The sequence below is a fragment of the Acanthochromis polyacanthus genome, chromosome 2, assembly GCF_021347895.1.
Source record: "Acanthochromis polyacanthus isolate Apoly-LR-REF ecotype Palm Island chromosome 2, KAUST_Apoly_ChrSc, whole genome shotgun sequence".
NCBI classification, from domain to species: domain Eukaryota; kingdom Metazoa; phylum Chordata; class Actinopteri; family Pomacentridae; genus Acanthochromis; species Acanthochromis polyacanthus.
The window spans coordinates 24,254,392-24,276,466 of record NC_067114.1 but is presented as its reverse complement, the minus strand read 5'-3'; the positions used below and the strand labels follow the sequence as shown (position 1 = coordinate 24,276,466).

The 22,075-nt window shown below is 40.9% G+C and overlaps 1 protein-coding gene across 5 annotated transcripts in view; it reads right to left on the bottom strand.

The window, feature by feature from the left end:
* Positions 1-22,075, bottom strand: part of LOC110961144 (A-kinase anchor protein 13) — a 110,397-nt gene that overhangs the window by 50,318 nt on the left and 38,004 nt on the right. For 4 of the 5 annotated variants that reach the window (XM_051940936.1, XM_051940946.1, XM_051940952.1 and 1 more), the window contains exons 6-10: positions 19,966-20,149; positions 18,280-18,475; positions 15,890-18,017; positions 14,404-14,489; positions 2,496-2,550 (exon numbers count right to left, since the gene is read on the bottom strand). In XM_051940936.1, the coding sequence (XP_051796896.1) occupies positions 2,496-2,550; positions 14,404-14,489; positions 15,890-18,017; positions 18,280-18,475; positions 19,966-20,149 (2,649 nt within the window). Of the gene's footprint in view, positions 1-2,495; positions 2,551-9,292; positions 9,493-14,403; positions 14,490-15,889; positions 18,018-18,279; positions 18,476-19,965; positions 20,150-22,075 lie in introns of those variants that run through there. The other variant, XM_051940960.1, reaches the window with a different exon arrangement.

Sequence of the window (22,075 nt, the reverse complement as noted above, 5' to 3'; positions counted from 1 at the left end):
TATGTTCACATGGCAACAACCAACCACTTGTTGCACAGACGAGTGAGCTGATATCGTATTTGAGCTACACTTTCATCACAGATCAGTGGAAGGCATTGTTGGTCAGTCTACCACAGCGGTCCAGAACAAAAATGACTCAACAAACGCGGAACAGATTTACCAAAAGATGTTCTGCGGACATTCATGATGTCATCATGCCAAACTGAATGACGCATACTGAGCGGTTTAGGACAAATACACATACTGTTACACCCCTAATATTTAACCACGAGAAAGCCACTGTTTGCTAAACTACTGCTACACCTGCTGTTGAGCTGACATCACGTCTTCAACTGTCCAGCCTGCTTTTGCTCTGTAACACCACTGACACTCATTTAGTCCTGGTACAAGTACAGGGTCACTTCCAAAAATGCTACAGGGTCAGTCGTCTTAACCTAGTGAAGCTGGCTTAAATATGTGTCACATCATCGCCATATCTGTGGAGATGAGTCACAGCCTCTTGTGACATACGCTCAGTGTGCTGTTCAGTCCACCTTTTCTTCACAGCACCAGTAATGGTTGGAATTTCCACAGGCGCATCTATTCACTGCTGTTTGTCCTTTTTTTGCCAGGTATCTGCTATATCAGTACAGGCACATTGTAAAACAGTCTAAAAAGAAATTCTCTTTTTCTGCCCCAAAATTTTTCAAAGCGTAGACAGGCTGTAGTTTGCTCAGTTAAGCACTTCCTCCATCGGTATGTGTACATCCTGAAGTTGAGCCACTTTTAAACTAACTTAATTAAACTAATCCAAATCTATAACCGAAGTTTCTCAATTCTCATGTAAAATTAAAATTTTGTTAAGAAAAAAAATGTAGGATCAGGTTTGGAGCATCAACATAACTTTAACAAGCGACAGAATATAAATATTCTTAAAGTCGGGTTTCAATGAACATTACAGCACTAAGCATCCTTGACACGTTCCATACATAGCACTACTCAGTCTTGACTGAAAACTTAAAGCTCGTGTCCAGAGTTTCCGTTTGTTTTCAATTTATGTATCATTGTTTAACAAAGCTTAAATGTGTTAGTCTAGTTCGATACTATAATATAATGTTAGTATGACGCGATATGAAAATTTATTCCTGAGCTCTGCCCTCCTCTCATAGACTCCCATGTTATTCCAAAAAGTGCCGGTCGCTGCCGACCAATCAAGTTCGAGCTTCTGCTTTGTCATGCTGTCAATCAACGGTTACGCGCACAGCAAGCAAGCCCATACAGAGGTGGGCGAGCTACGCACTACGCAACCGCGCGCACATTTGTTTTGCTTGTGGAGGAGAGAGCGTCAGGGCTCAGCAACTTCCAGAAAAGTTACCAATCCCACGGCTTGTCAGGCCAAGAGACTGCAGGACGTTTTTTGGCTCGGGGTGCTCGCGTCGCTCCCCGACCACGGCCTCCATAGCCCGCCTGACGGCTTCGTTTAGATGCCCGACCTCTGGAGGAAGATGTTGGGGCGTCTGGGACATACTCTTCGTCAGAGGAGTCATGCAATTCTGAACTCTAGATAGAAATAAATAATGTAACACATATACACGCGTAAATGCACTAAGTTTGATAAACAACGTTATCGAGAGGGATACACGAGTGTAATCACATATTGAAACTTTACTCGTTCGTCCTAGCAGATTCATGTTATTTTGGTATTAGGACAAGTTAGATTTAATACAGAATTCTAACGTAATTCCTTTATTATTTACTAAATGTACTAAATAGAAGAGTGGAAAACAGCAAAACAGGCAAGATACTGCAGCACTCCGGGCACTCCTGTCAGATACTGCGCGCGTGCACAAATAAAGGGGCGAAATCAGAGGGAGGGTGGGACCAACAGTGTTTTGGGAGACGCTGCGATTCAAACTCCGGACATGAGCTTTAATCTACACGCAAGTAATTTTCACATTTGTCAACCTTCAAATACTAGAAATTATTGACATGAAAAAGGCCAATAAATAAACATATTTAGTGTCAGTAAGATAGAATCCTGGGATGTCAAGTACCAAAAATATCAGGATCTAGCAACAAAATCTTGGTTCAAGTCTTGACTTGGTATGTCTGACCATCTAAATGATAATATAGGAAATAGACAAAACTGGCAGACAAAGGCCGTTCTAGTAATTTCCCAGAACACGAGGTCCAACAAGAAAAAGCTGTCGTCCTATGCAAGTGCCTGTTCTGTGTGTCAGTGAAACTTAAGTCTGACTGTAGCCACCAGATGAAACACCAGCTTTATATCACTAAAAACAAAAGGGTTTCATAAGATACAACATCCTCTGCTATAAACAATGACACATAGATGACCCAGTGCAACATATTGGTTCTGATAGTAAAACAACTTTGCAAGGCATCTTATAGCAACATGCAGAAGCACACAATAAAGCACAGAAACGTCATCATTCTTAGAACATTAACAATGTCCAAAAACAATGACAAGAAAGACAGTAGCTGACAGTAACTCCTACCTGAGTGTTGAGTATTGCAGGGCTGATGGAAAGACGCCTCTCTGTCTCGGTGGATCTACAAAGAAACAGGAAGACACTGAATCAGCCTCAGCAACATGTGATCGTCACCCGCAAAGAAATAATGATGCAGACTAGCGTGTCTTTTAGGAAGTGTTCCTCAGTACACAGGATGGGAGGCAACGATAAGACACCCATTATAACAGCAGTCTGAAGCATATACATGGGATTTAGCAGTTACACTCGGGCTCTATCACACCCCAGAGGAACCGTTTGGAAAGATCCAACTTTAGTCGGTCTTCAGCCTTCAAACTCGCAGTTACACTGAGGCGAGCTCAAACACTTTGACACACACACACACACTGCCTGTCAGAGATCTGTGGTTGGCTGTGAACACACAACACTGTGGCTCTGCTTCCTCTGTGGTCTCAATGTCTATACAACAGCTGTGTGTGTGTGTGTGTGTGTGTGTGTGTGTGTGTGTGTGTGTGTGTGTGTGTGTGTGTGTGTGTGTGTGTGTGTGTGTGTGTGTGTGTGTGTGTGTGTTGGTTTTAGCTATAAAAGCCACAGGCACCCACCACCCCTCTTTGAAGCAACACAAAAGCTTCGACAGTTTGGCCAAAGCTGTGTAAATTTGACTGACAGTCCTGAATGTGAAGCTAACAGAGAGTCAGAGAAGCTCATTGTGTTTTAATAAACTCTGTCAATACCATAGATATAAAGATGATGAGCTTAGGCCACTGAATTTGCCTCCCATACAAAACAAACTTAACACGGGTTAATCATCTATTAACAAAGCCACAAACCCAGCGTCTTCAGCAGCGACCCTGATAACAAAGCCTAAGTGAAAACATAGCTTTTTGGGGGGATCTAGTGATTTCTGAACTGAGCTGAAGTCTATCGTGTAGAATTGATGGTACGTCCTTTAAAAATCTTATAATTTGTCCTCCTCCATTGGTTTGTTCCATCCTTTTTTTTTTTTTTAGCTTGTTTCCCCATCTGTAACTCTTCCCATTTAACTCTCAAACCCAGTGAGCTCAGGTTAAGCCGGGCCCAGATCAACAGGCATTACCCTTTTAGAATATACTGTGTTAGACTTGTATAAAAGAACCTCCAAATACAGTATAACAGGTCTCTCATCGAAAGGCCACAACTTCTCATCTAAAAGAGGAATTAGTGAAACAAAATAAAGACACTGTACTAACACAGGCCACCAACTCTGTTTTTGAGTCTCACTCACTGTATGCTGTAATTAAAGCAATGATGTGCATCCTGTAGCTTTCATCAGATCAGTGAGTGTACAAAGTCCTTTAGTTCATTAATGCACTTAGCTCTCCTTTTGTAATGCTGAGAAGAACTTGAATGAAAACAACTGTTTCTGGTGCGACATTAAGAGTTTAACTAGGACATAATCTCTAACTAAACAAGGGTCAAAATAACTGAAGTAAGAAAACACTGGTGTAAACAAACAGACTGTAGCTAATAATTCTGACTGCATTTAGCTAGGAGTTACACAGCTCCATTATGCAACTATCTGTCAAAAAAAATCGGTCAGGTTCCACCTAATAATTTCACTGGTCACATCAGTGTGCCTGGCATTTTGCCAGTCTGTGTGCTTCTCGAGACGGTCCCCACAGGTACCATCCAGAGAAGCAGGGAAAGTTACTCTATTTCAGCTTTGGTCGATGTGACAAGGTAAGATATTCCACCTGAAAGTGTCTCTGACCCACACTACTGTGAATCAAACAACTATTTTTTTTTAATTCACGCAAACAGCAATACAGAAATAAAATAAGGATCTTACAGGAGTTTTGTACTAGACTGGTAGTTGGTGGGATGTTCCTGGTATCATGTGACCGTTACCAGCAGACACTGTTTCCCAAAGCTCAGGATGGCATCTTTTTTTCAGATCAACAGCTCAGCATACAAAAATATTCACTTTACAGATATATATACACGATCATTCAAAAGTATGGAGTTACCCAGGCAAATTCATGTTTTCCTTGAAAACCTTCACTTTTATGTGCTACCATGACTGCACAAGGGTTATCTAATTTTCGTTTAGCCTTTCAACACGATTAGCTAACACAATGTAGCATTAAAACACGGGAGTGACGGTTGCTGGAAATGTTCCTCTGTACCCCGATGCAGATATTCCATTAAAAATCAGCTGTTTCAAAAAAAAAAAGTTTTTCTTTCAAAAATAAGTACATTTCTAAGTGACCCCAAACTTTTGAACAGTAGAATGGTGCAAAAATAAAAACAAAAATAATCCAAAAAAGACACAAATCTTCACATTTGAGAAGCCAGAATAAGCAAATGATTGGATTTTAAGAATAAAGGATTTTGGTGAAATCAAACCCCCTTTCTTATTGCTATTCATTTTAAATGTCTTTACATTCTGAAATTAACCCTTTAACATAGTAGTAGTTTTCACTGTAAATGGCAGACTACAAGAGAAAGTGACAAAAACAGATGCTGCATCAACAAAGACAAAAAGAAGCTGAAAGCCAATTAGACCAAATACACTGGAGTTCCTGAGAAAATAGAGAACAGCGACAGAAACAACAAAGTGACAAGTCAAGAGGTTAAAACCAAAAATCCAAAGACATTAAGTGGAGGAGGATGAGTAAGTCCCAACCATCCAGCAAGGTCAACCCTCCAGCAACGCTTTAGGAGTGAGTAGACTGAGTGTTATCCTCTGCAGTCCCTGTGCCTTCTATTGACAAGCCTGCTGAGACCCAGAGAAACACTGAGCTCTGTTGTCCAGACCTAGGAGTGGCAACTGTTTTAAAATACCAGCAGTGACCATACACTTTTGCATTCCTGCAAACACACTGACAACTACTTGCATACCAAATGGCACCATGTACACGCACCTACATGACCAACAGTGTTGCATGCACATGACAAACACTTACTTGTGCTCCGTTTTTTTCCCTCATCAAGTCTCACGTGCACACAAAACACACACACACAGATGCATACAGAGAACGCACAGGCTTGTTCTTTTCTCACAGCTGTGTTCAGATATCAAACAGAGCCCGCTGAGAGAGAACAAACACGCTGACGAGGAAAGATTAGCTGGTCGCAGAGGGTGCCAGTACACACACACACACACGCACACAATCACAGGCAAACACACACACACATATACGCATGCACAGGTTCTGGTCAGAAGCAAAATGACTGCCAGTGACTGCAACAAACCAGAAAAGGCCACATGGTTCAACCTTAGACGACAACAGTGACGGCAGAGCTTCAGAAACAGAAACAAAGGACTGTGATAAAAATACAGATTAAAGCCAAAATAAAGGAAGCAGCAGCAGCTTTATGTGTTTTAATATACTGTTTACCCACTGTGAGCCTCCAGACCGCTTCAGTGTGTTTTGGCACTGATTATACAAAGAACTGAACTTTTAGGCATGATGGAGTATGAAGTGAACACTTCTCCTGGGAAGTGGAAATGTCTGCTATTAATGATATATTACCCATGCGCTCCCTTCATTTTGGCAGTGTGTGGCAAGTAAAACGATGAATGGTGCCTTTATGACTGAGGAAATAATGAGTACAGTACAGTCTGGACACAACAGAAGCATCTCTGATTTCAGTCGCAGCATCGACTTCTTGCTTCTTCACCTTTTAACCCTTAACTTCTAATTCACTTCAGTGATGAATATTGCAGAGTGACCCTGACACTGCCACATAAGTCAGTGATTTCAATAAGGACTAAATGCTTGAGTCATATGTGTGATTATTATATCCAGAAAAGCATCTACTCCAGGTCAACACTAAATCGCCTTGCAGTTGATTGGTTACAGACATTTTGAGACAAACAAAGAAAGGTAAAAAGTCAGAGATATGTGCACAAGTATATTTTGTCCACTAACAGGCACAAGGTGTCAAGCAAAGAGCCATACATTTAAGCAGTCAGCCAGTCACATATTCATCAAACCAATGTTCCAGCTAGTTTGCAGGCCTTAGCCAGCGAGGAACCGATCCACCATCTGAAAGCTGGCAGCCCAGATTCTAAACAGCCCAATGCATATTTGCAGTGCCGGGGGAATCTAAACTGTACCCAGTAAAAACACATCTGGTTTAAAAATAAAAAAGGCGGGATGGTGTGTGTGTATACAGGGGCACGCAGGACTTGGACTGCCGCCTTGTTTCTAAACAGGCAGGCAGCCAGAGTGGGTCTGCAGTACTGAAGGATGCCACGGCTGTCAAATGCCTGATCCCTGAGGCCTCCGAGCAGCAGACCTGAGGATAGGGCGGTTGTCTGGAGCACCTTGGAGATAAACTACTGGCAGAAGGACTTGGTCTTGAACTGTTATCAGAATAATTTCTTTCAAGATTAACATTAGAAAGAGATTAACATTAAAAAATAAATGGGTGAAGAGGTTTCAACACTGACTAACCAACAAATAATGAAGAAAGCTACAGGAAATACAGAAGTGCCCAAAGAAGGAAAAGCAGATTTGGAGAATTGTTTTTCCTGCCAGCTCAGAGAGCATGCTTGCCATCTATCTATCAAATCATGTATGAATACACACATGCATATCATGCAATACTATTTTAGTTGCTATAAAGGCTTTTTGCAGTTACTGTACTCAGTCAGTGGAGTGATGATGATGTGTTTTGTGACTCCAGGCCAGGAGAGATGTTGGGATGTGAAGCGCTGGGTGGAATGAAGTCATTTGGCTAAATGCCTGTTTCCATCCCAGGCCAGAGGAAACCGTTAGGCTGGCGTTGCCTTTTTCCCACACCACCGTATCTCTCTCACTTTCTCTGCTTCTCTGCATGTCAGACTCACATACACATCCATTCTATTTCACCCTTCTGGTGAAAAGAAAAGCTGACATTAGGGACAAGCTTAGAAAGCGACAATAGACTAGAGAGAGGTGTTACATATACCAGAGCAATCCTCTTCATAGATATTCTCCAGCCCTGCCCTACATCTGGATGTCACAAGCAGCAGACAGTATGACAGTCATGGGACATGTCAAATGCCTGCTGCCGTGTAGCTGATGGTTTAGTTTATGCACGGTAATTAATATGCCAGCATTCAGTATGTGATCACCAGTATGTTAGGATTAAATCAATACTCAATCAGTAGGAAATAATCAAGCACTGGGTCTTTTTCTTAGAATTAAATATTCCAATCTGAGCTGTCAGTCTAGTCTTATTTTGTTGTCTATCCTACATTTATCTAGCTTTGTCCTCTTTATTGTTCACAATTTCAAGGGTTCTGTAGTCTGTTTTACTAATCTAATTAGTGCATAGTTTCATCATTGTCCATTCCCAAAGTTTAGTTCCAGTGACAATTCTACTTGGCTTTACTGCATTGGGCACATGACACCAAGTACAAATTCGGCTCATGGGAATGGCATTACTTTCATATCTGTTCGTAAAAGAATTAGGCAAATTAAATTTTGATTTGTTATAGTGCAAATTATTGCAATCCATCCTAAAGGGGGTACAGATGCCATGGTAATCCAGCCAGTTGTTGTTGAGATACTTCAGTTTGGACCAGTGCAGTGGAGTGACTAACTCACGTTAGCCACACAACTTGTGTTTAGAGACTTAAAGGAAGGGCATTATATTGCAGTCACAGATCTAACAGTCCTGCCCTAGTGTACCAGTTTAGGGATTACAGATAATTTTCGGAGGCATGTGTAAACCTGTGAAATCTGATCCATCTGTCTGCCTAAATGAAAATTTGGCCTGCAGCAGGCTAATCACTGTCTGTACTGAATGAGAGTTTATTATGATTAATATTTACTTACATTAGACGCAAACACTTTAATAAGCAGTTAACAGGACTAACAGCTGTCCTGCAGCCAAGAGAAACCCCCACAGTGGAAAAATGCTATAAAGACTCTATATATGTTGTGCAGGGAAAGTGCCATTTGGGCTTAAAATAGCACAAGTTTTGGGTGCTATAAAGATCCCATTTAGAAAGATTCCATCGAGCTCCCACTTCAAATGGTTGGACACAGAACCTTTACGGTAAAAATTATATATTTAAAAAAAAAAAGAAATCACAGTATAACGAGACATTTTCAGTGGACTTTACCTGCTGATTTAGTTGTATAGTTTGTCAGACAACTTCCCACAGCACTGACCAAATAAACCTGGAAAGACTTTTTAAACTGCCCGAGCCTCGTTAAGTTTCATACACCGTTATTCCACAGAGATGGAAAGAGTGCAGGCATCTGTCTTGGTGTCACATACAGCATACTCATGCAGCGTACTTCCAGAAACCACACTCCACCCCAAAATAATCAGTACTCTTTGCTCGGAGGGCCACAATCAACAACCATGCAATCATCTCCCAGGGTGCAACACAATGAAAGCCATCACAACATGCCTGCTAGATGACTACATGTTTGTTGAAGCACATTTAACGCACTTTGTAACTCATATGGTTATATTTTGCTGAAGAAATAGATTTTTTTTGAAGCGTTATTAAGAATAAGTGGGATCGGGCCTTTAAAACTGACCTGTCTGTGGACCTTTAGCATCTAAATCATTCCTGAATCTCCATTTAATGCCTGTAATCTCATGTAATAATGCCATTAATTATATTTCACCTCCCTTTTACGGTTTGCTTTAATGAATTGAGTCTTGCTTTTATTTCTTACCTTGCTTTTATTGCTTTTGCCTTCATATTTTATATGTCTGGAGCACCTTAACAACTCTGTTTTCAAAGCTTCTGCTCAAATGACTGTTATTACTGCGGCACTAGCAGTATTATCATACCAAACAACTTTGTTTGAAAGTGCGGATAGGTAGCCTACCTTAATCAAAACCACGTCTACAGCTCTCTCTCCTTTGGCACACAGACTGTACCTCCGCTTGTGTCGTTCGTACATTTTCCTTTAAATATCCAAAGCAGGTTTACTGAACAGAAGGTTAAAATCCAGGAGAAACACTGTTGAGGAGGGCTGAGTCTGTCTGCTAAGCTTCACATCTGGCCACAGAGGCAGCCTTCTACCAGACTCCAGCTCTACTCCCTCCCTCTTTCTTTTCCTCCCTCCCTCCCGTTTCTTTTCTTCTGTCGTCTCTAAACTTCTCTCTTGACTCTGCCTGACTCATGCCTTTGCTCTCTCTCTCTCCGTAGGGCTGTGAATGCCTCTCTCTCACCCTGTGAATCAGTCATCCAAAGTACTACATTGTTAAAGCATGACAGATGACAGTAGGGCATTATTACTTCAGTTAATGTGATTCAATCATCACAATTGATGCCTTTGAGATTCAACACCCCCTGCTGGATGAGGATGTACTCGAGGCCATCTGTGAGGCGCCACAGTCTGGGATTGCACTTTTTTCTGATAATGCCAAGATCACAGTACAGATTTTAGCCCCCATGTTAAATACAACATTATGTATAGGCCATATAGTTGAAATTAATATGCACAACAGCATGGAATGTGTATATGAAATCACAAATGAAAACATAGAATGAGAAAAAGAAATCATCACATCATATATGATACAATTCTGGTGGACACTAGCAGGGCACTCTGGGAGCACATCTTCCAACATGGCCAAAACACTGCATCTCAATTTTTAACTAAAGCGACTCAGATCTGCACTAAAAATTTAATCTTCCTGTGCTCCTGCTCTCCACCAAGTTTTACCAAAATCCAGCTTGGTAGTTTTTACGTAATCTTACTGACAGACAGACAGAAAGACAAACGGAACTGCTCACAGACGTCGGTTTTGGCTCTCGCCTCGGAGGAGCAATACATTTTCCAGTTCCTAATTATTTCTAACTGCATATTAAGTTACTGATTAATCTTTTATCCCCAAACAAGCTCAAGGGCAATATTTTTTCCTAAGCTATTCATTTTCCTGTGGCAAAGTAGCCATTCGTACAGGAAACACTGAAATGAGCACACATGCAGAAAACAAGGTGGACAGCAAAAGCCCACGCATTGCTGTATATACAACTGTATGTGAATGAGATGAGATGTCCTCACACGTATGCAGATAGTGGAATATATGCGTACGCTCACACCTAAACAGTTGCAAAGTAGAATTAACGCTCCACAGCTGTCTGCCTCCATCAGTTAATCAATTTTCTGTTACATCCATGTCAGCTTACTGTTTACATCAAATATTAAATGCAGCAAAGACTTTGAAGTGTCTAACCAATGAAGTTGATTCTGACAGAACTCAAAGTTTTTCCCATGATCGTACACAATTCTTTAGATATGAATGATGCTGCAAAGAAGGTGCAAATGATAAAATGTGGACGCTTTTACACACATCAGCACAGGAGATCTATGCAATCATGAACGTTTTAAGGTGGACACACAAAATTAGTGTTACCAATTCAGTATCCAAGTATCCAGTGAAATGTGAAATATGGTATTCACTGTTGAGTTACGATGCTGATTGATAGCCAGAAAAGTGTCTGTGCAGAACATTATGTCATCACTGTGATGTTTCCCTTTATTTGTCACAATTAGCCTATGAATTCTTGAGTTATGGTAAAAGAATTAGTTTTTTTTTCATGAGATTACAGTGATCGTTGATCACTGAATGTAATCAGTTCAGCCTCAAGTGCCAAATTTAATAAATAAATTGAATAAATTCCCTTAAGGTGTTTCTGAGATCTCTCTCATGAGAATGGGACGCATGGACCACAAGCTGAAAACATAATGTCTCTAGCTTTCACTGGCACAGAGGTGTAAAAATATAATTTGTCTAAAGAAATTAAAGACCCTTATATTTTAACTATGCATCACTCTCTCTGTGTAGGAAGAGGAAAAAATACAACTCAGAAAAAATGTAAAGATGTGCCTACTGCTGGACAAGAGCCAACAGAATCATCTGTATATATACTGATTCATGGCTGCTCCTTGATGTTGTACAGTTGCATGTCTTATGGTCCTTAAAAATAACAATTTTAGTCACAACTAACAAATCAAATAGGACATATTGCAGATATAATTAAAACGTTGAGCTCCCACCAATTTGGTAATCAAACACTCAATGACATATAGATTCATGTAATTGTGTGTCTGCAGTTTGTGGGTTGTCTCTGAAGTGTCCCAGGTCCTAGCTGGCCAACAGCACAAAGGTGTGGGTCCCTGAAGTCATAAACAAACTCTGCCCAATCCAAACTCTCACCTTCACTGAGCACCACGTTTAATAGTTCAAGGAGAGAACAGTGATGTAAATAAAGCACCATGTCTGGTAAAAAAAAATATGAACTTAATTAAAAGCTACTGTTTGGTGGTTTAAAAAGTGGCTGAGAGGAAGCCGTTCTGAAAAGAGTGAAGAGTAAAGCCAAAAACTAAATGACTCCATGAACAACCTCCCAGTCTGCACTGCACCATCTTTCCACAATCTAAAGAGGAGAAACTGCACACACAGATTCATACTAAAACAAAGTACAAGAATAAACCTGCTCCATCACTGACTTAACATTACTCTACTTTTTTTCACAAAATGTCTCCACTGTGTATCATTTTGCCTTCAATAGTCAGTGGCCTGTGGTAATAACTAATTAAATTACGTTCATATTTACCTTAGACTACTTCAGAATTACATTATACCAGGAATAGTATCCTGTTTTATCTATGTTCAATGAGAGGAACAAAGCAGCTAAGAAGCACCCATGATAAAAGCAAGCACACTAATAGAGTTAAAGTGGATGGAAACATCTTATTGATCAAACCGCACTGTGACATAACACGAAATTGAGTAACAACACAATACTTCTTTGTCTTCAACATAGCAAAAAAAATACTTGGGTTATTAATACTGTGGCAAATAATAATAACAGCAACATTGGTCACCAAATGTGTTTATCAAAAAAGCCTCAACAAAAGCACATTTTACTTTTTGTTCTCTTTTACAGCCCTCGCTACATGCCTCTGTTCATACGAATCCCACCTGCCAAATAATGAGTCTAATCTAAATTGATCTCATTCTCTTTTCTTAAACGCTTTTCTGCATTCCAACAGAGTCACAATTGTTGATGAAAACTATGTTCAGAGCTTTGAAAAGCACTGAATGTTCATTGGGTCAAAGCGCTGCTGTGCCAATTGGCTAACTACAAGAAAATAAAATATGAAATATAAAATGCAAAGGCTGTCACACATACAGAAACATCCAGGACTGAATTATCTACTGTCTACATAGCTTACATGCTGTCAAACACCGACACGTTCTTTGGGGTTTTAATTACTTCATTAACCTTGCATGTCATTTCATGCAGCTAGTTGTTTCTGCTGCCATATAGATTCTGGCTATTTTTTTTGTTTTGTTTATTCACTCATTCGGCAGCAACAATGCTCACTAGTATACAGAAAAATGACTGTAAATGAGCCAGAGTTAGCCATATGTGCTCATTTTTTCATCTGTTTTGTTTGTTAACCACTCAGCTTTGTTTTCTTTGAGGTCACCTGGAGTTTCAGCTTTCGCAACACTTTATATACATTTTTCTTAACTTTAATTTCATTTTACACACCATTTCACATACTATGATATACAGAGAGTGTAATTTAAATCACGATATTTCACTATTATGGTTCTTTCAATAATATTAATTGTATTCTTGTTGTAAAGGTCTAACCTATTTTGCATATCAGTATCACTATTATTCAGTGTAAATTAAAATGCCAAAGAAAGGTTGGAACACGAGCACGAGTCTAAATTTCTTGCTTATCACAGAAATTCAAGATTCACAATCAAATGGCAGGTCATGAAACTGGCCAGGAGAAAAAAAAAACTCCAGTGACGCCATTTAGCTTACATCTCCCTCTGCTGGCGACCCCTCAGTCCTGCACATTGTGTGTATATCCCTCTGCAGTCAAACATCTGGCATTCAGAACAAGCCACTGACCTAAACCACAACCCAGGAATAAGCTGAGCCACTCCAGTCTATGGCTGCGGAGGAATCTGTCAGTCAGCAACATTTCAGAGTAAAGCCTCATCTGCTGCAGATCGCATCCATGTGCTTAGTAACTGAACTGCATAACAAGTCTCCCACCGGACGAAGCAGAGAAAACTTGTAAGATTTTATAGTAATTCAAATGTATAGATCTTACATAAAGACACTTCAAAGAGTAATTTATTCCTTGTTGAATGACTGCACTTACCAAAAATGCAAAAACCAGGCAAAGCTGCAAGACTTTACTCAAAGGGAAGAATGTTCCAGACAGCTTTCCTCCTGAAATCTCTGCAAATATCTAGTTGGCACATCAAGCTGCTTGTAAGAACATCTTGCCTTTCCATCTTCCTTCAATATTTTGGTGTATTTTTTCACCCTGCATATTCCTGCCAATCTTTTTAAAAAGAAGATTACATTTCTAATACAATGCTAAACACTGTCACTGTTGAACTAATATCAAAACCTTGCAATTATCCTGCAATGATGACCTGTGTGTACTACCAAAACACAGCAGTAAAACTAGCAATTAAGGGAGTCCACTTAAAATGTATTGATCATGACCTGCATGTATCTTTTCACGCATGTTTCTAATTAGATTGTACTCAAGCGCAAGCTTAAATTTTCTTGAAATCTTCTTTAACTGGATACATTAGAAATCAGTCAGCTGAATCATGTTCAACTTTGCATGTCATCAGAGAGATCTGTTCTTGTTTGACTGAATTAACAACAAACTACAAGTATAAAGTTGTCTTGCATCACGACAATGTACTGTTTACTCTACCTGTCAATGTATTATTATTGTTTTTTTATGGTATAGTCTTCAACAAATATTCATCTTGGCTGCATGTTTGCTGTGTGTTGGTTCACATCTTTATGTCAAAAGTTGCACAGGGTTTTTAAATGCCTCAACAAACAAAGAGGCATCTTCGACTGGTGTTAATCAACCTCAACAACAAAGCAGAGCTTGATAGCAGACAGAAACAACAGAGACTTTAAGCTTACCGTGGTGATGTCTGTTCCCTCTGCTGGGCCATTTTCTTCCTCTCTTTCTTCATTTACAGTGTCTTCAGACTGGATGACATCCACCTCTGGAGAAACACACATCACACAATGCAATCAGTCCAATGGTAAATCTTACAAGTACAGGAATCAATAGCAAGTGTTTGGAGTAGAAGGAATTGAGACTGGTCTAATATATATTCATTGCAGATGTACTGATCAGTTACAGGCTGTGTGCAGAAGTGAAGTAGCAGCTTGTCTGTATTAATTTACGAGTAAAACTTTGTTAAAAGACAAATTTCACTTAACGTTTGAATGGAAAAGAGTGAATCATTTTTTGATGATAAAAACAGAAACCAAATGGTCCAGTTTCTGGTACTACATAATTATGAGAGGGATTAAAGGAATTTATCATGGTATGATTGCATAAGTCAATAAGACTTAATGAATGTTAGAGGAAATGAAAAGTCTTACAAATTACTCTCCATAAAAAAGAAATAATGACTTTGTTTTGTTTTTAGGCATTAACAAGGATTAGATTAAATATTCATGACTTTATACTCAAACTAGGAAACAACAGAAAGCTTGTCTCTGATAGTTGATAATATTACCTGATGCTAGGCCCCTGTCATGCTGTAAATACATCCACTGATTCATAATGACACCCCACTCTCTGTGTGACGCACAGCCCTAACCTTGCCCTTGACCTCTCTTTATTGGACTTGGGTCCAGTACAATTATTTCAGATGAGTGAAAATTGCCGACAGAGGAGTGCTGGAAGTCCATTTAAAGACGAGAGACTTTGCAGTTCTCACTTCCTGCTCCAAACTCACATCAGCTGGCTTGTGTATGTTTGTTTTACAAAACCCAGCCTTCTGGCCTGCTCACATGCACTGGTAATGTGACTGAGCCTGCCTGCTGACATACTGTAGCCAGAATGTGCATGTCTAACACAGAACATATGAATTTAAATTACATCATTGTCAGACTAATCATGTCCTACAGTATCAACAATATAAACCAGCTCCATCATTCTTGTTGCATAACATTTCACAAACTGTCCCAGCATGAACTAAAGTGGCAAAACTACTGCGCTGACGTCGACCTTTGATGAAATTATTGAGTAAAGACGTCTTTTTTGAAAATGTAATAATGAAATCTTTCTTTTAGCTAAATGCTAAATCTTCATTAGAAGAACAATTGGCCCCCGGAAAGCATAAAGACCAAGCATAACATGCCATCACAACAGCAATATATCACAACAGGATGTCACCCAAAAGCTAAAAACCTCTGTGAGCACAATTATGGTGATCTACATGGCATTTAGCTTTGTGGAGCTTTTGCCATTAATCACCAGAAGAGGACTGAATCTGATTTAGCATATTTGCTTAGGCATAAGACTTTGACAAACATATTGCCCTGTGATATATGAGTGTGTAGAACTGGAATAAATCTGAAGAGGGATTGAAATTAATTTGTGTTTACCCACCTTGGACTGCACTGTTGCAGCTCTCCAAGCCTCCATCCACTGCATCATGAGTCTCTGGATTTTCAGTCATCTGATTTTCAATTTGAGGTTCTGTGGATTCTTCACTGTTCGAACAAGGTGGTTCTACCTCCAAAAGACTTCCATCTACAGTGATCTCATTCTCAGGTGACATCTCTTCTGCTGTCATTTCTGAATTATCCTGTACCAAAAACTGCACGCAAATATCACTGTCCTCTGCTTCTACCACCACAGATGTATCACTGGTCTCTTTCAGCTGAACATCTTCAACTGGGCTAATGGCTTTACTCTCTTCTGTGGCAAATACGCCAGATTCAAATAGGACCCCACTGTCCAATTCTGACGCAGAAGGCTCAGTTCCTACATTCAGGTCACAGCCGTTGATCTCTCCAGCTTTACTTTCGTCAACCTCCACTGCCGTTGCGTCCTCACTCTCCAACAACACTGAATTTAACGACACATCCTCTTTGGAAAGTTCTGAGGACAGTTTCTCTGCCCCCTCGTGATTCAAAGGCTCCATTGTCTGAACGCTGGGTGACAGCTGTGATTCGGGATCAGTGCCATCCTGGTTGCATTCCATCACTGTTGGTGCACTAACAGTGCCAGGCTCCAAGGGGAGCCCTGCGTCCATAGTTACAGAATGTTCATTGCCGTCGTTGGGTTTTAGATCATTTGTCTCTTCAATCTTGAGTCCCAATGACAGTTCTGCTACCTTGGTTTGAAGCAAGTCCTGATCATCCGTTGTGCCACCATCCTGAGTGGGATGAAATATTTCTGATGTAGAGCTTCCAACTGATCTGAAACTACCATCATCATCACTGGAGAGACCATGGGCCATGCCTGAATCATTATCTGTGCGTCTTTCAGTCGGCATCCTTTCGGATGACAGTTCGCAGTTAAATGATTCCCTCTGTGTTTCTTCTACAGAGATGCCAGCTGTCTGAAAATCAGGTACATTTTCAGGTTCATCCACAGGCAAATTCTCAATACTGTATCCAGAAGGCTCAGCTACATCTTCACCATCCAGCTCTTTACTACTCACCGTTCCAGTACAATTCCCAGAATGACAACCAGTTTCTGTAGCCAAGCCCCACTGCTGCTCTGTAGCGTAATCCCTACCAGCTGTTTCCTGGTTTTGTTCTAGGCTGTTTATGTCTGGTGGAGGTTCCCCCTCATGGAGGCCTTCTATCAGGAGACACGGAACAGCAGATTTAGGTTCCTTGATTACATCACCACACTCTATCAGCGATGAGTAGGGGAGGTCCTTTGGAGTTGACAGAGGGTCTGTTAACCCTTCAGTCTGTATTTTGTCTTCATCTAGAAAGAGTCCGTCACCGAGCTCTTGGTGAAATTTTATTACTTCCTTCTCGACATTCCCTTCTTCCTGGCAGCATTCCTTCATTTCAGAATCAGACGTGTCTGAAACCTGGGAGCAATCTGACGATGGCGACTGACCCATGACTGAAGCTTTCGTATCTTCACTGGTCGTTTTGAGGTCTGTTGACTCTGAGTTGGTTTCCTCCTCCCTGCTCCTGGCAGTACTGTCCTCTGTTTCCTGCTCAGATCTGTCCTCTCCCTTCTTGGCCTCCTGTCCTTCCCGGATCACAGCCTCTCCTCTATCAGTTTCCTCTGCCTGTTTACCACAACCTGCTGGTGGCAGGATTCCCACAGTGACGCTTTCCCCTTCGGCCTCACTTGGTGCTCCGTCACTCCTGCCACACAAACTCAAACTCTGGGTGGAAACAACAGTCCGTTCTCCCTCCTCCTCTGCTTGGCAGTGATCTCCCTCAGTGTTTGAACTAAGACACACCCAGTCCTCAGGGGGTCCGAGGCCATGCTCCTGGGGGCGTATTTCAGATGTTGGAGTACTCACAGGCAAACCTCTGTCTTTCTCTGCATTCCCATTCTCACCAGGCCCACATTCAACAGTGCTGCTGTTTTCCAGTGGGCAGTTTTCTGCCCTGCTCCCTTCAGTTGTTGTGTCCAAGTACTGTGATGCTGTAGCAGGCTGCTGGAGTCGCTCCAGACAGGTTAGCTCCGTTTCTACACCATCAAAACATTCAGCAGCAGTGTGCAGAGAATCAAACTGCAGCTCCAGTACAGAAAGTCCCTGCAGAATACAGAAAAAGAGGAGGATAAATGTTAGCTTTCCCTTTACAGAAACCAACAGAGCTGCTCTCTAGTTCTTATCAAGAGCCAACTCTGTGATTGCATAAGGTGTTCCACTGGTTATACAAACGAAGCTTGAAGGTTAAAAAATGAGGCCAGTGAAAAGATAAACAATCCAACAATGTTCAGCAGCAGCAAAGCTCCTAAATAAAGCCAATATGAATGGAGATAGCGTGCTAAAAGAGCAAGGTGGCATGAGTCACCTTGGCATGGAGATGGCGTATCAAGTGCAACAGCTGCTCCACACTGTTCTGAAGGGTCGGAGTGTCGTGCCCAGGGTGGATGTTCAGCGTCAGAGTGTGCGTGTTCAGTCTGGGAAGGTGGCAAAACACCCGAGCGTCCGTAGAGACCAGCTGAACAGTCTCAGTCCCTTTGTCCGTCTCAGCGTCCGCCTCAGCCCTGCCGTGAAATAAACACTTAGATCACCCTGAAGAGTCTGTAGTCAGATTGGCTAACAAAAAACAGAACTGCATTGGAGAGAAGGTTTGAACAGCCAGTCCATATTAGTTTTCTTTCAATGATCCAAAAAGTTTAACTGTTTTAAACTCCATTTTATTCTCGGAGTTTAGCAAGTAATCAAGAAACCTATAGAGTTTCCATCAAGTATCTAGTAAATGTAAAAAAGAAAAGTCCAGACACTGTGGCCAGTCCAACAAAAATGATACTTTCCTTCCCAGCAGTAAAATACACTCCGATATACCCTATTTAAGACCACTCCTAGTTGATAAGATTTCCAAGAAACTATCCCCTCCTTGTTGCATTTGCTTTAAGTGTTGAAGGTAAAGTATGTGCAGTGTTTCTTTTCATAAAGATAGCACTGTATAGGGGAGACACCTCCCAGTCAGAGAGATCTGTTTGCGTAATCCTGGGTGGATTGCATTAGCTCTGAGCCCCGGCGGCTGAGGTCACCAGCCAGGCTGCAAGTGACTTCACTTTTCAAGAGGGAAATGTAATTACCAACACATAAAGAGAGGGCTGGAGGTTGTAAAGCAACTTCAGTGCAAGCTTGGCAACAGGAACGCTCACTAAGTGGTAGTTGTCTTTCAGCTTGTGGCATCTTCATTTTGACTTAAGTGAAAACTATTCTGCAACAAATAAGGAGAGCACTTAAAAGACATAAAAGTGGTCCATTTCCACTTAAAGCTATGTCTCAGCCAATTTACTATAAAGCAGTTTTTTCATCCACAGTTAAATGATTCACTATAAAGGAATGAGAGAATTTGACCTCACTCGTCACTCAGAAAGAAGGCTTTACAAATGATAATTCCTGCAACTCTAAATTAAACATATAGGTCCCTTTGTCATTAAACTGTGCAGAGCTAACACTGCTGTGTGTTTGAAATAACGCAGAGAAGTGCACAGTGAGATGTTCGAAACCATGACAGGTTAGCAAATACAGCATCAAGGTTTTTGTGTTGCAAAATAGTTTCCCATCACTCTGAATTGTCTCGGAACAATACTGGCAACCCACAAAACTTTTCAATTTGCCCTCAACTATCCAACTGCAGCTGAAAGTGCTAAGCTAGGCTGCTGCGTGGCTTCATGGTGATGCTCTTTGAATACTTCTATTGTTCTGTGAAGACAACAAACAAACAACATTCATATAAAGGAAGGAGGAACCACGCTATGTGACCTCTGATACATTGACATGCAATTGTTTGTATAGAGAAGGGGGCAATGTTCACTGAAACTCAAAGCTTTCACAAAGTTTGAGAACAGTTTAGACAAACTGACAGACCTTTTGTTGTTGAAAAACAGCCTGCTTCTGTAGAGTCAGGGCGTAAAACATTAACTTGATTGTTTTTGATTCAAAACTGAAAATAACTTTTCTGTAACTGTATAATCAAAACAGCCTTTGCTCATTATTAAAGGATAATCTTGGTGCTTACTTTGTAAGGAGCTCATGGAGGCATTTGTGTCCTCGTAATGCCGCGACAGCAGACGGAGTGTAGCCTTGTCTGTTGGACAATCGCAGGGCTTCTCTGGCTCCAGGCTGCTGCAACAAGAACTGCGTAACACGAAAGAGACCTCGACGTGCTGAAAAATGCAGCAGAGTCTCCTGAGGATTCAGGTCTGAGGAAGAGACAGAAGATGGGAAATACATAAATAAATACAGAAAGAATGAAAAAAGAAAGTGCAGCAGTCCAGGCAGCCAATTTGTGGTGCAGTAGCCGACATACCATCACTTGCGGCAGCTTGGCAACACCACAGTGCCTCCTAATTAAACCAGTGCAGGATCCACAGTGGCCCAGTAAACAACAGACCTTTACACATTTACAGACGGATAAAATCATAGCTTGTCCCTGTCAAGCTGCCTTCAACAACGGACCCACTCCGATATTTGTAGGCCAAAATTTTCTCTTTTTGCATAAATCCACTAAGTCAGCTGACTAATTGTGCATGAAATTACAGAATGTGTCAAGATTTTGACACTTCCAGTGAATAGGAAAAGCCACTAAAATAGCATCTTAGATGTGATAACAAAACAAACAAATCACAGCAACAATAATAAAGGGACTAAATCAAACAACACCATTTCATTTCAGCAAAGGTGAGCCGCATACAAGTGCCCTAGACTCCCATTTTTAATTTAGGTCCATTATAGTCTCAGTATATCAGTGGAAGTCCTAATAACACCATCAAACACTGAAACCCTCCCCTTTGAACATCCACAAGACAATAACAGAGATTCATGGGCACCCACACACACACACATACATACACCTCCATCTTTCTGCCAAAGCAACAGGTTGCCAGTAATGCATCCTCCAGTGCTAAAGCCTGGCTGAGTGGCTGGTGGCTGTTGGAGATCTTCTCATCTCAAGTTGAATCTGTGTAATTAAATCTCTCTCTGTGTTCTCTGGGAGAGATTATGAAAACATTGCTGGGTCTACAGGAGTTGCCCAAACTTTTCTGTTAATATTCATCTCTTTTACTGCCCAACCACTGGCAAATTTATAGTCAATTTAAAAGGGCATGCTGACATAAGGATGCCCTTGTTTAAATGAGTGGGAAGTTGAGTCCTGGAGTGCAATAAATGATAAATTCACCCTGAAAAGCAGAACATACAGATCACTAGAGAGCGATAAAAACTGCAATAAGTCAAAACTGACAAATTAAAACACTAGACAACATTGCAAGCTTGCTAGTTCAATATAATGTTCAACTTCAGTACCCAGATGTCTTGTAATGCAGAGTCAGTAAACTGCACATAGAATGCAAATGTTTATCAAACCAGCAGGTCTGTGGTTATTTATGGTGACAGAAAACTAATTAGATTTTTATTCTTCAGCTTTCATTTGTCACTGCCTATGAGCAGAGGATTTTCTTCCTCCAGTGCTCATATACCAAACCAGGTATTTATTTGAACGAACAGGAAAAACCTAATGGTTTTTTGGTTAGACACAGACAAGCCGTTCTATATAGCACCTCCGCTGTGATTCCTTGTAAGACTATTTAACTCTGCCTTGTACTGCTGCAAGATATCATCAGTTGGAAAAGAGTGAAATAAAAAAAACTACTAAAAACTGCAACAGAACAATGAAGCGGGCAGAAAACACATTTCCTCTGTTTCCAGCACAACAATAATCATTAGACAACTTCTACAATGATGGTTCTGTTTGCTGATCAGAGGTTTCAGTCCATTTCCCGCGGGCCAGACTGAACACGCCTGCCCTGATGAACCTCAAGCTAATTGGTCAAATTTAATGCTCCACTTGGCCGAGCTGGGCTGGAATGTGAGGTGCAAAACAGTAGCAGGAAATGCTTTGCAGCTAAGTTTGTTGACGGTTCCGAAAAACTGACAGCTGTGTCATTTCCATACTCTTAGACTCAATCTGCAGCACAAAAATGCTCAACAGAAAGTTTGGTCAGTATGAGCCAACAAAGCAGTTTTAAATGTGACTAGGCAAAGATCCCAGCTAGATGGCTGATAGTTAGCTTTACCAGTTTTGCAATGGACAAGTGTTTTTCTTACTTCTTAGCAAGCGGCAACCTCCA